Raw genomic sequence first — 15,386 nt, forward strand, 5'->3', positions numbered from 1 at the left:
AAGTTTTGTTTGTCATGTCACTCTCTAGCATAGTATTTCAAATTATAATCTTATTATGCAACATCCCTCATTCGTATCTTTGTTGTTTGCACAATTCAACTAAAAAAATACATAAAAGATGATGAATACAATGGTACGATGCAAGACTCTAAATTGAATACGTGCAAATGAGGTGTATGCAAACAAATAAAAACGTTAGTAAAATGTCACACTATTTATTAAAAAAACCTACACTATTTATACATAAAAAAGTTTGCATTACTATTTTTATACAAAAAACTGCACTATTTTTATAAAAAAAAAGTTACACTTAACAACATTATTTTATTAAAAAATACTGCACTATTTAAAAAAAATTACACTATTTTTATTAAAAAAATGTAGTAGGAAGTAACTCTTGGTTTTTCGAGGAAAAAAAATCGACACCATTATACAATCAAAAGAAGAGGTCGAAACAAAAAAAAAATGACACTATAATGTGATCCACAGGAGAGGCCGAATCAATTCAATCGAACAACATTTTTTTTTTATTTTAGTAATTCTTGCTTACTGTTTGTCGATAAAAAAATAAGAAAATAATTTTTTGTTTTCCCGTCCGGTCAGGGTTAAATCCTTTAATTCGGGTACGGTCCGGTCCAAACCCGAAACCCGATTATTGATAAAAACCAAACCCGAAAACCAGCCCATTAACATGATAATCCGGTTCGGTTCATGTCCGGTCCGGTTTTTTTCCGGTTCGGTCCGGTCCCACAGGTCGTATGCTCATCCCTATATATATATATATATATATATATATATATATATATATATATATATATATATATATATATATATATATAGTTTAGTTATCGTGAGAACTAAAAAAAACATGAAAACTTATGAACTAGGCGTCAACAATCATATGGACTATAGATGTATATGAATCAATAGTCATATGAAATATGACACATGCATCGGCAGTCACATCGATTGCGGATGTATATATGCATGCATGCATCAACAATTATATTAACTGCGGACACATATAGGCGTGCATGCATCAACACTGCATATATATAAACATTTTTAAAAAAATAAATAAATTGTCAAATCATTTTTTTAGCATAGATATGATTTATACACTATATTTCGTTAATATTTGTGGTTTTGATTTTAAAATATGATGTTTTGTTTAATAGTTCTTAAGTTCACACGCTTTTTTTAGTTCCCAAAACAGCTTGCATATATATATATATATATATATATATATATATATATATATATATATATATATATATATATATATATATATATATATATATAATATTGAAGGTATGATGGTTTACAAGTTTAACCATTAAAATATTTATGGTAAATATTTTACTAATTTTAAAAAAGTTCAAGTCATATCTGAAATATTTATAATTTTTTATCACACTATCAGAGAGTATATATTGTATTTTATCTTTTATCATTCATCACTGCATTATTTACCATCTTTATCATATCTTTGGATATGCCCCCTTAAAATAAAAAAAATGAAGAAATTGAGAGAAAATAAAAGAAAAGAGAGAGGGAATCAATAGGACACATTGGGGTCTCAACTTCCTGCGGCCATCCTAGACGGTGCGATGTTCCTAGTAGGACCGTTGTGCCACATTAGCTCTCATGCATAGTGCGGGATGAACCATAACCATGTAAATTATGTACTCATTGAAATTGGATCCACACTTATGATAAGAGTTTATGTTTGAATCTCAACATAAATGAATATTTGTTGAAAACGTTAATTTTTATTTTGAATCACAAGAATAAAACCTTAGTTACAATATGACAAGATATCCAAGGTACCAATCCAAAGTACAAGAGAAGGTGACGAACCTCCTACTGCAATAAATATCTTTAACATAATAAAATACTCAACTCTAAGGGGGAAACACACCAAACCAAATAACATCAAAGAGCATAAAACCCAATCTTTAAAGACATAAAAATAATTAAGCATCTTTATGCGCATTGAAAGCCTTTTGGCACCTTCTTTCCACAGACATTAAGCAACAAGCTCAAAGAAACTGGCACATTAAGGTTGATACCCAAGACATTTGCTTTAATGGCAGTGCAGAGACAAACTGCAGCCTCAAGATCGACAAGGCCCCCAAGGAGGCTACAACATGGAGTGGTTGCTGGTGTACCGACGACTAGGTGAACCAAGTCATTGAGCACGTTTGCACACACACCTAGCTTGAGTGTGTCTTTAGGACAAGTGGCTTTGTAGTGGTGATGTTTATGGGGTTTTGGGGCCTTTGGTGGTGGTGGGCAAGAGGTTGAAGTTACAAGAGTAAAAAAGAGAAGGTTAAGGGTGATGAGGAGGAAAACAGTTGTTGCCAATCCCCTTGAAGCCATTTTGAAATGCTTTGAGGACGTGAAGGGAAAACTAGCTCAAGAAATGATGGTTTGGTTTGGGGTATTGAACTACACATGTGAGTTCCTATATTTATAGATAGATATCATGAATAGTGTTATTTTGCTTTTTCATTTGCCAAGTTCTTAGGCTAACCACGCCCATTTTTTTACTACCTTCAACCTTGTTCTTTTCATATTATATTAGGCTATTTTTAATAAATGGATCAGCAATCCATTTTATATTTAATGTATGACACAAAAATAAAATATTTATATGATATAAATGAAAAGACCTAGCGCCCCATTCGCTGTAGTATTTTTTATTTTCATCTTTATCATCATATCAATTAAATAGGACACATAGTCAAATGTTTATATACGTTTTCCAAAACACTCACAGTGGAATTAATTTGAAGAATGCAAACAAAAGTAACTTTTAGTAATTCAAATATATTTATCTTATAGTTTCAATTCCTACAAGGTGAAGGTTTTATATGTGCTCGATATGATTTAACTTGCGAAGCAGTTACTTTTTAATTTAGGCAAGTTAAATGTATTGCATTTTGATTACTAAAACTTAATAATCCCTCCTATTTGAAGAATGCAAACAAAAGTAAAAGTCAAACTAAGAAAAACATTACTAAATTGTAAAAAGAAATGGAGAAATCTTAGAGAGATCCATGTGGGTTGTCACGGGCGAGTTCATATGTTGCTGCATCTTGTATTTCTCAGAGGTTCACATTATGTTTCAATTAAAAATTGTGTTTTTGTATAGCAAATTATACTACTTGTCTTTATATATTTTTTTAGGAAAAATATATTTTATATCTAAAATAAATAATTTCATGTAATTACATATTTCCGTCTAATCTTGATTACTTTTCACACTCAATTATTCATAGAAATTTTGGTGGTATAACTACAAGTGGGTTTCTTATAATTATACATTTTGGAGAGTACGATATTCTAAATATACAGTCTCTTTTTATTGAATCACAGTTACATTATCAAAGCTAATTATATTGTTATGTTTTTATAAGATAATAGAATAATAATAAAAAAAAGTATGTTCGATTATATATATATATATTCTAAAACTATAGTAAAAATAGGTCAACAACAGTCACATGTGATCATGACAAACTTGTAATGTAATAAACTTACTTGGTAGTTCATGGCAAATTCTAATACAAATATGAACATTCATACATACATTATGGTATATTTCAAAATTACACGTCCATACGATTCCAAAAATATATAGAACGTCTAAATTTGACTTCGAATGAAGAAGTTATGATACATTCTAAAACTATAGTCTGTATAACAAGAGGAAATTAAAAATGTAATGAAAATTAGGTATTCGAATCTAAAAGAAACTTATAGTACTCAGAAATACCTACATGTGGATATAGAGAACGTAAAAAAAGGAGATCGTATGCGAAATTTATGATCGTCCGAAGATGTAGCAGTCTCAGAGCATGACACGTGGCGAAAACGCTAGATGCCTTGGTTCACAACATGAGCATGTACTCTCACGACGTGAAAGTGCTCCAGAACACTCCTCAAGGCTAGAATGTAGATGACAAGTCTACGGACTTACATGTTTAGGTCTCACGAAGTGAACATGTCATTTTCATGGCGTGAGATGTTATCCGGACATCTTCCAAAGCTAGAAACCCAAATGGCAAGTCTACAAGGTGATGCATCCATACTTCATGATGTGAGCATATATGCTCAGGACGTGAAAGTGCCCTGTACACCCTATAAATAGCAAGTTTGACCCTTGCTTTCATTACACCAAAATTTTCTTTCTATCCCTAGTTTTTTTTAAGGCATTCCTTTTCCCGAGGCTGACGATCACGAACCGCTAACCATTTCTAGTTAGACTCTATCAAACCACGCTACTAGGGTGAGTTTGACGACCCCACTTTTTAAATGTTTTTGGGGGAGCATGCATGCTAAATATTTTATTGAAGTTAATATTTTTGTTTATATTATCGTATGTTCGAATCAACATGAAATTCGATCTATATATTTGATAATTTGAAGTCATACAACTATATTTGACTTGTTAAGTGCGTTGTTATTATTGACTTTATGTTAGTTAAGACCTGGTTTTACTTCAAATTATAGATGTTGTACTGCCTAAATATTATTAAAGTTATGGGCAATGTTTAAAGCATAGTCTAGTAACTTAGCATTTTAGACATGTATATGCTTTCACTGTTGGAACTATTGGAACTCAACAAGTCTATATGAGGTATTTAATTCATCAACTAAGACTGAAAATCTTAATAAAATCCTCTGGCTTGTAACCGCTAATCCCGTATGAGCGAGGAAGTTGTGTATAGATCTATAAGGGTTGACACCCCACCCGTGGTTGCTAGCTACAACCCACAGTTTGATGAAACCTATCGGGTGACGAACTGTCCTTTTATTTTGTCTATGGTTCCGGCGTCGAATAAGCGCACAGAGTGTTTGAACTGGTGCACCCCCTTTGTAGCACTAATCAATGGTCTTGAACGTCATATATTAGCTATTATGGACTCATGGTAGCGCAATTATACTCTATAAACATTATACGTTGTCGATATATGTAACGCATGTGTTTCTGGGCTTGTCATTAATAGCAATGTAATAGTCTAGGTTAACCTTTGTAGCCCATTTTGAAATAATAAGAATGTATTATCTGAATATTATGTGTTTTATGCTTAATTGCTTAATTGTGTGTCTTAATTGAATTAAGAATAAAAATAAGCGTCAAAATAAAATAGTAGATAAAGCCGATATCTATGGATAATGTTTTAGTAGTTGAAACGAGGTTTCCGAATATATAAAGAATGCAAATCCGAGTTATAATGAAGAAGTTATGATCTGTCGAAGTTTCGCGACAGAACCGACACGACGCTGAATGACGTAAAAAGTGAAAATTACGTTACAACGATATTTAGCCTTAGTAATATAAATGAAAGTCGTAGAGTTCGTTAAACTGAGAGCGTGTATAAAAAGAACGCCCAAATATGACTCCATATGAGGAAGTTATGATTTTTCTAACTTTTGACTTAGTAGTATGCAGCCCGAATAGTCGATTTGAGACCGAACGGTTTTTAGCCGAAACAATCTAAACGAGAATCGAAGATCTCGTTAATAATAGCGAAACGATAAAAAGATAGGCGAAAACGGATGTCAGATGAAGAAATTATGAATTTATAACGGAGTTTTCCTGTCCCTACCTACTACAAATAAATAATAAAAATAATTTCAAAATTAGCCAACGGGGTCTAAACGAAAGTTGTAGAGCGTAGTGTCAAGTACGCAGGGATATAAAGAACGTCAAAAACGGAGGTCGTATGAGGAAGATATGAATTTTCGAAGTTTTTAAATAATTAAAATATAATTTTTTATTTCGGATAATACCTGAAGCTAAGGAGTCATTGATCTGATCCGAAGGGTACGCCCCGCGTAGCCTTCTGTACGCCCAGCGTACCTCGTTCTTATGCTGCCCGAGAGCGAGCCACGATTCACCACCGAAACGTTGCCACCTGGAGGTCTGATCCGGAGTACGCCCCACGTACCGGAGCATTACGCCCAACGTAATGCTAGGTTCAGCCCCTATATAAGGGCATGCGAGGCTGCCGATTTCTTTTGCCATTTTACTTCCTTTCTCTCTAAGTTTTGCCTCTTTTTGCGTGCCAATCATATCCCGAAGCCCCAATATTATTCCCGAGCCCCGAAGCAAGTATCGAAGCCCCGAAGATCTCGAGAAGTGCAATTCCCGAGCCAAAGCTCTGCCTGCAAGAAGCCAATTTTTGTGAAGATCTTCCAGATCTACCGAAGAATACTACTTCTGCAAGTCGTAGTGTTGTCCGATCATCTTCTGATCAAGTGAGTGTTTAGTTACTTTCTTCTAACAGATAATTATGAAGTATTAGATACAAAATACGTGTTAAGTCTACATTTTGTTGATTATATGTGTGAATGTATATTCACTTTCTTCTATCCCATATATATGATTTATTCTCTATGAAATATGTGTTATGTGTGTGTGCCTCATCTGTTATGTGGAATATGTATTGAATGAACATGCTATACATGTTTTAAACTATGTATAAAAATATATATTTTTATCTACTAATATGTTGGGTAGAACATGGGTAGATAATTGATGTGTGATAAACAAATGAGAGGCCTCGATGTCATTGTTATCCAGTCATCTAGCGGAATTTAGATGACGACCACAGACTCTTTCTAGACAGTCCCATGGAACACTAGCAGGCTCATAACCTGTAGGTGTTAATGGACTTGGGTGTTCATTCGTTGTATTCCATCCCCCTCATGGAGGCCTTATTTGACTAATATTGCTGAGGAATCCCCGAAGCATGTGTTGTCGCCCCGATGAAATATTCTAAGACTAGGTCCCTTGTGATAGTTGTTTTAGGGATGTAAAGTGAGAATAACGGGAATGGGTAATTGGGTCATTTTTGGGTTGAGGAAATATAATTAATTATTTATTGTGGGTTGAAAATCCTATATGCTCACCAGGCTCCCAAGCCTGACCCACTCAGTTTATTTGTATTACAGGAAGTGGCGCAGGGGCATAAGATGGATGAATCATCAAGTTGTTTTGTTTACAAGTCTGTATATGTAAATATTTGTTGAATGACTTGTAATGTTATCGTTTATGCTTTATGGTCTGTATCGGAACATGACATCCGGAGTTTTGATTTTATAATGAAAATGCATTTCTTTATGAAATGCTTTGGTAAATATTATTTTATCACGTTTTGTTTTTGGGAACAAATTCCGCAACTCTTTTAAAATCAAAAGGATTTACTCTGAAATTATTTTAAAAGCATAAATGAAACCGGTCTTTTCTGGCCGTGATTTTGGGGATGTCACAATATACAAGTATTAACATTAAGTATAAGATTCACAAACACTTATACTCAGAGTACATGAAACTATAGGTATACCAGTTATTGAGTAAATAAACCATTATTCCTAGGATATATACAATATGTTGGAGACAAGTATAATTCAGAATGACACTTTCAAAGTATGTTTTATACTTTTTGAACTTGGAAAAAAGTATTATTTTTACTCAGAGTCAAAACTGGTGGACTCACCAACTTTATGTTGACGTATTTTCAAAACGCGTGTGTTTTCAATAACTTGATAAGCTGGAATGTTACTCGAGCAAGGAAACTTTGGTTGACAAGTACTACTATCCTTTTTGTTGATATGGAACGTCTCTCTGTTAAGACGTGTGCGATATTTCGAATAATATGTAATAATGACTAGGAATACAGTAACAATGTAACTTTCTATTATCAATAAAGGTATGTAGTTTATAGAATGCTTTTGTAGTGTTAAATGTATGTTTAATAATTGTGATACAAGAATGAAGTTACACAGCCCAGTGCTTCCACCACTGGCCGGGAGTGTGATAGATTGGTATGAGAGTTATTGACTTTAGTGAACTAGTTCTTTTTTAGGAAAGAATGACTATAGTCTAGGACTTCTTGTATTAGGTTTAGGTATATCCCTTAACCTATAACAAATAGTATTTGTAATTATTCTACTGAAGGACAACTTACGATAGCGGTGACAAGATAGACATGTTGCTTGGTTGCTGGATTTGAGAATGACTATAAACTAAACTGATCCTACCCTCCGATTGTCCTTATGGACGGGTGCCTTATCAGATAAACCTAAAGTAACAAACAATAATTAATAATGCATGAATACAATAAATAAGAAATATAGAGTCATATAAGCAGACTCAGACCCGCGATGAGAATACACCTAACACCTGAAATGCTCTTGAACTCAAGGATTTAGATCAAATATTCTAACTAAAGTTTATATGTGCGTAGATCCTATCACAACTAGGTGTTTGTGCTCAACTACATTTTATTATGATTGGATCATGTGACAACCCGATATTTCAACTCTTTGAAATGACCTAAATGGGTCAAGTATTGTAACCACTTTTGAGTAATAAAATTTACTTTCATAATAAAATGTACAAATAGTTCTATTTAAATTCCTTCTATGTTTAAATGTCTTTAAACCATGATCGTACGTAAAAAGACTGCCCAAACTATAAATGCTTAAGGGACTAATATTCTCTGACAAAACATTTTTCTTTTTACGCTTAAACAGCGTTACGTTTAACTTAAATTGATAGTTCATTTAAGTACAATTACATGCATACAACAAATTATTTTCATGATATCTAACTATACAACAAGTATTTAGACAAGTTGACACTACGATTAAGACTCTATATATGTAATCAGATTTGGGACAAATATAGCGTGACCAACTATATTTGCCCGAGATTGGACCAACGTATATCGAGGAATGATCGTAGTAAGCAACAAGTCAAACCTTACCAAACCATTACAAGAATCAAACACAAGAATTTAAATACTATAGGAGTATTTGCTATCTAAACTAGTTTAACTTACATGTTTTACATGTTCCAACTTTATTCAATTCTTATAACCCTATTTCTCGTACAGTCAAATGGATGGATTTCACCACCCTGGCGACCCCTACTTTCCCAACCAAGGCGACGGAGGATGGATCGAAGATGATCCCGAAGAGGACGAGGAACCCATAGAAGTGGGTGATGACTCCGGTACCGACTCAGAGCCGGAAGTTATCGATCCACCACCCATTCAACCTCCCGTCTTCGTAAGGAACTTTCAAGGACCGACTCCCGTCTGGGGAAGTCACCTCCACCATTGGAGCCAACAGCAAAACCTACGCCCTCCCTACGGCATGTGCCGGGACTTCTATGATGTCCGCGGCGGAGGTTCGGCTGATCGGGCACTCCTGGTAATGGTTGGTAAGTTAGCCAATCAGTCCTATCAGTCCGGAGTTCAAGCTAGCCGACTCCGGGATGTCAATGTGGAAGTGCAGGTTCACACTTCTGACATCCGTAGGCTGGACAAGATACAAGACAATGCTCAACTCCAAACCGAAGCATTCCAAGCGCAAATGATTGCAGCCCTCGCTGAACTGAGGGAACAACAAGCCGCTTTTGATAGGCGTCTAATGGAGTTGAAGCAATCAGATGCAGAGTCAAGCTCCAAGCGCAACCTACGTTGCAAGTAGTGCTTGTCAAAGACTCAAATTTTGTTATAGCTTAGGACATCGGCTAAAAGTCTTTAAATTTCTCGAACTTTGTAATCGGAGACCCTTATAGGGGTCAAATTTTCATGATCGTTGTAACAACTTTTATATAAATATAAGTGACACTATTACTACTATGTTAAGTATTTCGTTCAAACCTTGAAAGGTCTTTGTGAAACCAAATACTTGTTTCATACTTTCAGTCTTACAAATAACTTTCATTCTTCTATTTTAAGACTCATACTATCATCTGTTGTTGAACTATAGCGATTTAGTTCATGAGACACATACATTTTCTATTGTACGAAATTATTATCCTTGTCTTTTCAACCTATAGTTGAAGGATGCCTCCGCGTAGGAACCCAAGGCGAAACAACGGTGGGGAAACACCTGTACCACCACCACCTCCACCACCTCAATTTGATGCTGTTATGTTTCAAGCAGCAGTCACCGCAGCGGTGGCAGCTGCCATGTCACAGATCAATAACTCGAGTACTAATGGCTCGGGATCTGGCACACACCCATCCAACCATGGCGAGAGTCATGGACCACCTCGAGAATGTACCTATAAGGACTTCACTAATGCCAAGCCCCGGATATTTATGGAACTGGTGGTGTGATGGCCCTGAGGCAGTGGATTGAATGGACGGAGGCAGTCTTTGAAATCTGCTCTTGTCCCGAGCACAGCAAAGTCAAATTTGCAACTTTCACCCTTATTGATAAAGATTTGACTTGGTGGAATGACCACGTTAAAGTACTTACCCTAATCGTGGCAAACTCCATAAGCTGGAGAGCCTGAAAGCCATGATGATGAGAGAATATTGCCCACGGGGAGAGATTCAAAAGCTTGAACACGAGCTATGGACTCTCGGAATGGTTGGTACCGACATTGCTACTTATACCAACAGATTCTGCGAGTTGGCAATTCTTTGTCCAGATATGATTGCTCCCGAGAGCAAGAAAATAGAAAGATACATCTGGGGACTGACGCCGCAACTTCGATCAAGCGTGTTAGCTTCCAAACCTGACACCTTTGAAAGTGCTAAGGAACTGGCACAATCTCTGATTGACTACGGAGGTCATCAGAACTCAACCACTTCTGTACCAGAACCACAGAAAGGAAACAACAACAACAACAACAACAACAATAACAACAACAATAGCAGGAAGAGAGTGTGGAATAAAGGGAAGGGTGGGTCTTCCCAGGAATCCGCAAAGAAACAACTGGTTTCAGTGAATGCTGCCACTGTACCTACTATAGCTCCTACAAATATCTACCCAACAAAGCCTTATGTAGGTAACCTTCCAAAGTGCACCAAATGCAATTACCACCACCATGGACCTTGTCGGGAAATGCAGTGCGCCAACTGCAACAGGAAGGGACACACAGCCCGTTTCTGCAAGGACCCCGCAAGGCCGACCACTCAAGTTCCCAGTGCGGGTGTAGGGCAGACTTGTTACGGTTGTGGCGAGGTGGGCCACTACAAGAGGAACTGTCCTAAGGCAGCAGGCACCGGCGGTGTGGGACGAGTTTTGGCAATAGGCCACGACGAAGCTGTAGCTGACCCAACTATAGTTGCTGGTACGTTCCTTCTCGATAATTCATATGCATGCATATTATTCGATAGTGGAGCGGAGAGAAGCTTCGTGAGTCAAAATTTTATTCATTTACTCAAACCTAAACCTAGCAAGTTAGAAAAATCATTCATTGTAGAGATGGCCAATGGAAAAACCGAAAACACTAACTGCATATACATGGGCTGTACGTTAACTTTAGACGGCCATTCTTTTCCAATCAATCTCATGTCGGTCCAAATTAAAAGTTTCAACGTCATAGTCGACATGGATTGGTTGAGTCTTCTTCGCGCCGACATCATGTGCTTTGAAAAATCAGTTCGTCTTAACCTCCCTAACAACGAAACATTAGTTATCTACGACGACAAATCTAGTACAAACCTTCGCATCATTTCGTGCATCCAAGCTCGAAAGTGCTTGCGGAAGGATTGTCGAGCATTCCTAGCGCACATCGTTGATACAAGTCAAGAACTGAAGGACATCAAAAACATCTCGGTAGTACACGACTTTCCCGATATCTTTCCAGAAGAACTACCAGGATTACCACCGCAACGCCAAGTCGAGTTCAGAATCGACTTAGTTCCCGGAGCTACTCCAGTAGCGAATTCGCCTTATCGTCTCGCACCAGCAGAGATGCAGGAACTTTCCAGTCAACTTAATGAACTCCTTCAAAAAGGATTCATAAGACCAAGTTTCTCACCTTGGGGAGCACCAGTCTTGTTTGTAAAGAAGAAAGACGGATCGTTCCGTATGTGCATCGACTACAGAGAGTTGAACAAACTTACTGTCAAGAACCGCTATCCTCTACCCCGTATTGACGACCTATCCGATCAACTTCAAGGAGCGAACTACTTCTCCAAAATAGATCTACGATCCGGATATCATCAATTACGAGTTCTAGAGGGGGACATTCCAAAGACAGCTTTCCGAACTTGTTATGGACACTACGAATTTGTAGTGATGCCGTTCGGATTAACCAATTCACCAGCAGTATTTATGGACCTAATGAATAGGGTATGCCGCCCTTACTTGGATCTGTTCGTCATCGTCTTTATCGATGATATACTTATCTACTCTCGAAGTAAGGAAGAACATAGTCAGCACCTACGAAAAGTCCTAGAAACACTGCGAACGGAGAAACTCTATGCGAAGTTCTCTAAATGCGAATTTTGGATTCGAAGAGTCGAATTTTTAGGGCACGTTGTTAGCGAGAAAGGTATACACATGGAACCCTCCAAAATTAAGGCCATTGAGAACTGGTCGGCACCCAAGACACCTATAGAAATTCGTCAATTTCTAGGTCTCGTTGGCTACTATCGCAGATTCATAAAGAACTTCTCTAGCATTGCGTAACCTCTTACTACATTAACCCAGAAAGGCGTGGCCTTTGGCTGGGAAGCGAAACAAGAGAAGGCATTCCAGACGCTAAAACAGGCCTTGTGCACTGCACCGATACTATCCCTCCCCGAAGGGATAGAAGACTTCGTAGTGTATTGCGATGCGTCAAATCAAGGACTTGGTTGTGTTCTTATGCAGAGAGGGAAGGTTATCGCTTATGCCTCCCGACAGCTTAAGACACACGAAGTGAACTATACGACACATGATCTCGAATTAGGAGCAGTGGTATTTGCTCTGAAGATCTGGAGGCACTACTTATACGGAACAAAGAGTACTATTTTCACCGATCACAAGAGCCTTCAACACATTTTCGATCAAAAGGAACTCAACATGCGACAATGACGATGGGTTGAGTTACTAAATGACTACGAATGCGAAATTCGTTATCATCCTGGCAAGGCCAACGTAGTAGCGGACGCCCTCAGTCGAAAAGAATACACTGGTCGGAGGGTCAAATCTCTGACTATGACCATCCATTCCCACTTATCCACAAAAATTAAGGAGGCACAAATGGAAGCTTTGCAACCTGAAAATGTGGCGGGTGAATCCCTGTGAGGAATGGAAAAGAATCTAGAAGTCAAGGGTGGCGGAGCCTACTATCTCATGGACCGAATCTAGACCCCGAAACATGGTGGTTTCAGAAACGTAGTGATGACCGAAGCTCACAACTCAAGATATTCCGTTCACCCGGGTTCAGATAAAATGTATCTGGATCTTAAGAAACTGTACTGGTGGCCTAACATGAAAGCAGAAATTGCTACCTTCGTGAGTAAATGTCTTACTTGCGCTAAGGTTAAGGTCGAGTATCAGAAACCGTCAGGATTACTACAACAACCAGAGATACCAGAATGGAAATGGGAGCGGATTACTATGGACTTCATAACCAAGTTACCCAAGACGACAAGTGGACTCGATACCATATGGGTCATTGTCGACAGATTGATCAAATCCGCGCATTTCCTACCCATCAAGGAGACTAACAAAATGGAGAAGCTTACAAGAACTTACTTAAAGGAAGTAGTGCGACTACATGGTGTTCCGATATCCATTATCTCCGATCGAGATAGTAAATTCACTTCAAGATTCTGGCAGTCACTACAAAGTTCCCTGGGAACTAGGCTAGACATGAGTACAGCCTACCACCCAGAAACAGACGGACAAAGTGAGAGAACAATACAAACTTTAGAAGATATGCTGAGAGCCTGTGTGATTGACTTTGGAAAGGCATGGGATATCCATTTACCCCTTGTCGAATTTTCATACAACAATAGTTATCATACAAGCATAAAGGCTGCTCCGTTTGAAGCCCTCTATGGTCGGAAGTGCATATCCCCTCTGTGCTGGACTGAAGTTGGCGATACCCAGTTAGCTAGAGGAAGAGTTCCCGAAAGCACTCTCACCGGTCCGGAGATGATACGTGAAACAACAGAGAAGATCGTTCAGATTCGTGAACGATTGAAAGCCTCAAGAGACCGACAGAAAAGCTACGCTGACCAAAGGAGGAAACCTTTGGAATTCCAGGTAGGAGACCACGTCTTATTAAAGGTCTCACCGTGGAAGGGTTTAATACGATTTGGAAAGCGTAGGAAACTAAATCCAAGATACATAGGGCCTTTCGAGATTCTTGCCAGAATCGGCCCTGTGGCTTACAAGCTTAACCTACCGCGCGAACTTAGTAACATCCATCCAACCTTCCACGTCTCAAACTTGAAAAAGTGCCTTTCCGACGAGACTCTTGTTATTCCACTCGACGAGATCGAGATCAACGAGAGCCTCAGCTTTGTGGAAGAACCAATAGAAATCATGGACCGAGAGGTCAAACAAACAAAACAAAGTCGCATACCCATCGTGAAGGTTCGCTGGAACGCCAAGCGGGGACCCGAATTCACATGGGAACGCGAAGATCAGATGAAACAAAAGCACCCTCATCTCTTTCATATTCACTAGTATCTTTACTACTTTAAATTTCGGGACGAAATTCTCTCTAACGGGGGGATGATGTGACAACCCAATATTTCAACTCTTTGAAATGACCTAAATGGGTCAAGTATTGTAACCACTTTTGAGTAATAAAATTTACTTTCATAATAAAATGTACAAATAGTTCTATTTAAATTCCTTCTATGTTTAAATGTCTTTAAACCATGATCGTACGTAAAAAGACCGCCCAAATCCGATTTCATATATCGAAGTTATGATTTTTCCAAGTTCAGCTTAACAACAGACAACTGAAAACTCGAATAGGAGATCAAGTGACTTTTGGCCGGAATGACCTAAACGAGAATCGAAGGTCTCGACAATGGTATTTCAACGGTAAAAAGTCTGGCAAAAACCGACATCAGATAAAGAAGTTATGAATTTTCAAAGAAATTCCTTAAACACGATGAGTTATAATATAAAAAATAAAAAAATAATTTCGGAATTTGCCGACGGAGTCTAAACGAAAGTTGTAGAGCGTAGTCTCACCTACGCGTGGATATAAAGATCATCGAAAACGGAGTTCGTATGAAGAAGATATGAATTTTTGAAGTTTATTAAATAAATTATATATTTATTTAATTCAAAATTCGGACCTTATCCGAAGAGGAGTCAGCATCCTCATCCGAGGTACGCGCTGCGTACCCCTGTACGCCCTGCGTACCCGAGAGACTTGGCCTCTGATCGTCCACGTCGCCCTATCCGAGGCTTCCGACCCGTCCGACCCGCCCGTCCGACCAACCCGTACGACCCGCTGTCCCATCCGACCCGCCTCCCCACCGATCCGTCCCATCCGAAGCCGAGGCAGTCGAGGCTTCGGTCATGCATGACGTACGCGTACGCGCTGCCCGGTTTTCCACCTCGCTATCTTCAAACTTTCAAGTGAGTTCACACCCCTTAATTTACCT

General features: G+C 38.1%; 1 protein-coding gene across 1 annotated transcript; it reads right to left on the bottom strand.

Annotated features, from left to right (window-relative positions):
* Positions 1-1,752: 1,752 nt before the first annotated feature.
* Positions 1,753-2,456, bottom strand: LOC111877070 (14 kDa proline-rich protein DC2.15). The gene has a single exon (XM_023873607.3). It carries the CDS (start codon positions 2,380-2,382, stop codon positions 1,987-1,989), a length of 396 nt encoding a protein of 131 aa, XP_023729375.1. The 5' UTR covers positions 2,383-2,456; the 3' UTR covers positions 1,753-1,986.
* Between the last annotated feature and the right edge of the window lie 12,930 nt (positions 2,457-15,386).

The sequence above is a fragment of the Lactuca sativa genome, chromosome 3, assembly GCF_002870075.4.
Source record: "Lactuca sativa cultivar Salinas chromosome 3, Lsat_Salinas_v11, whole genome shotgun sequence".
Lineage (NCBI taxonomy): Eukaryota > Viridiplantae > Streptophyta > Magnoliopsida > Asterales > Asteraceae > Lactuca > Lactuca sativa.

Bases quoted from the DNA above. Each gene is read 5' to 3' on its own strand.
- LOC111877070 (XM_023873607.3), bottom strand. From the start codon at position 2,382: ATGGCTTCAAGGGGATTGGCAACAACTGTTTTCCTCCTCATCACCCTT.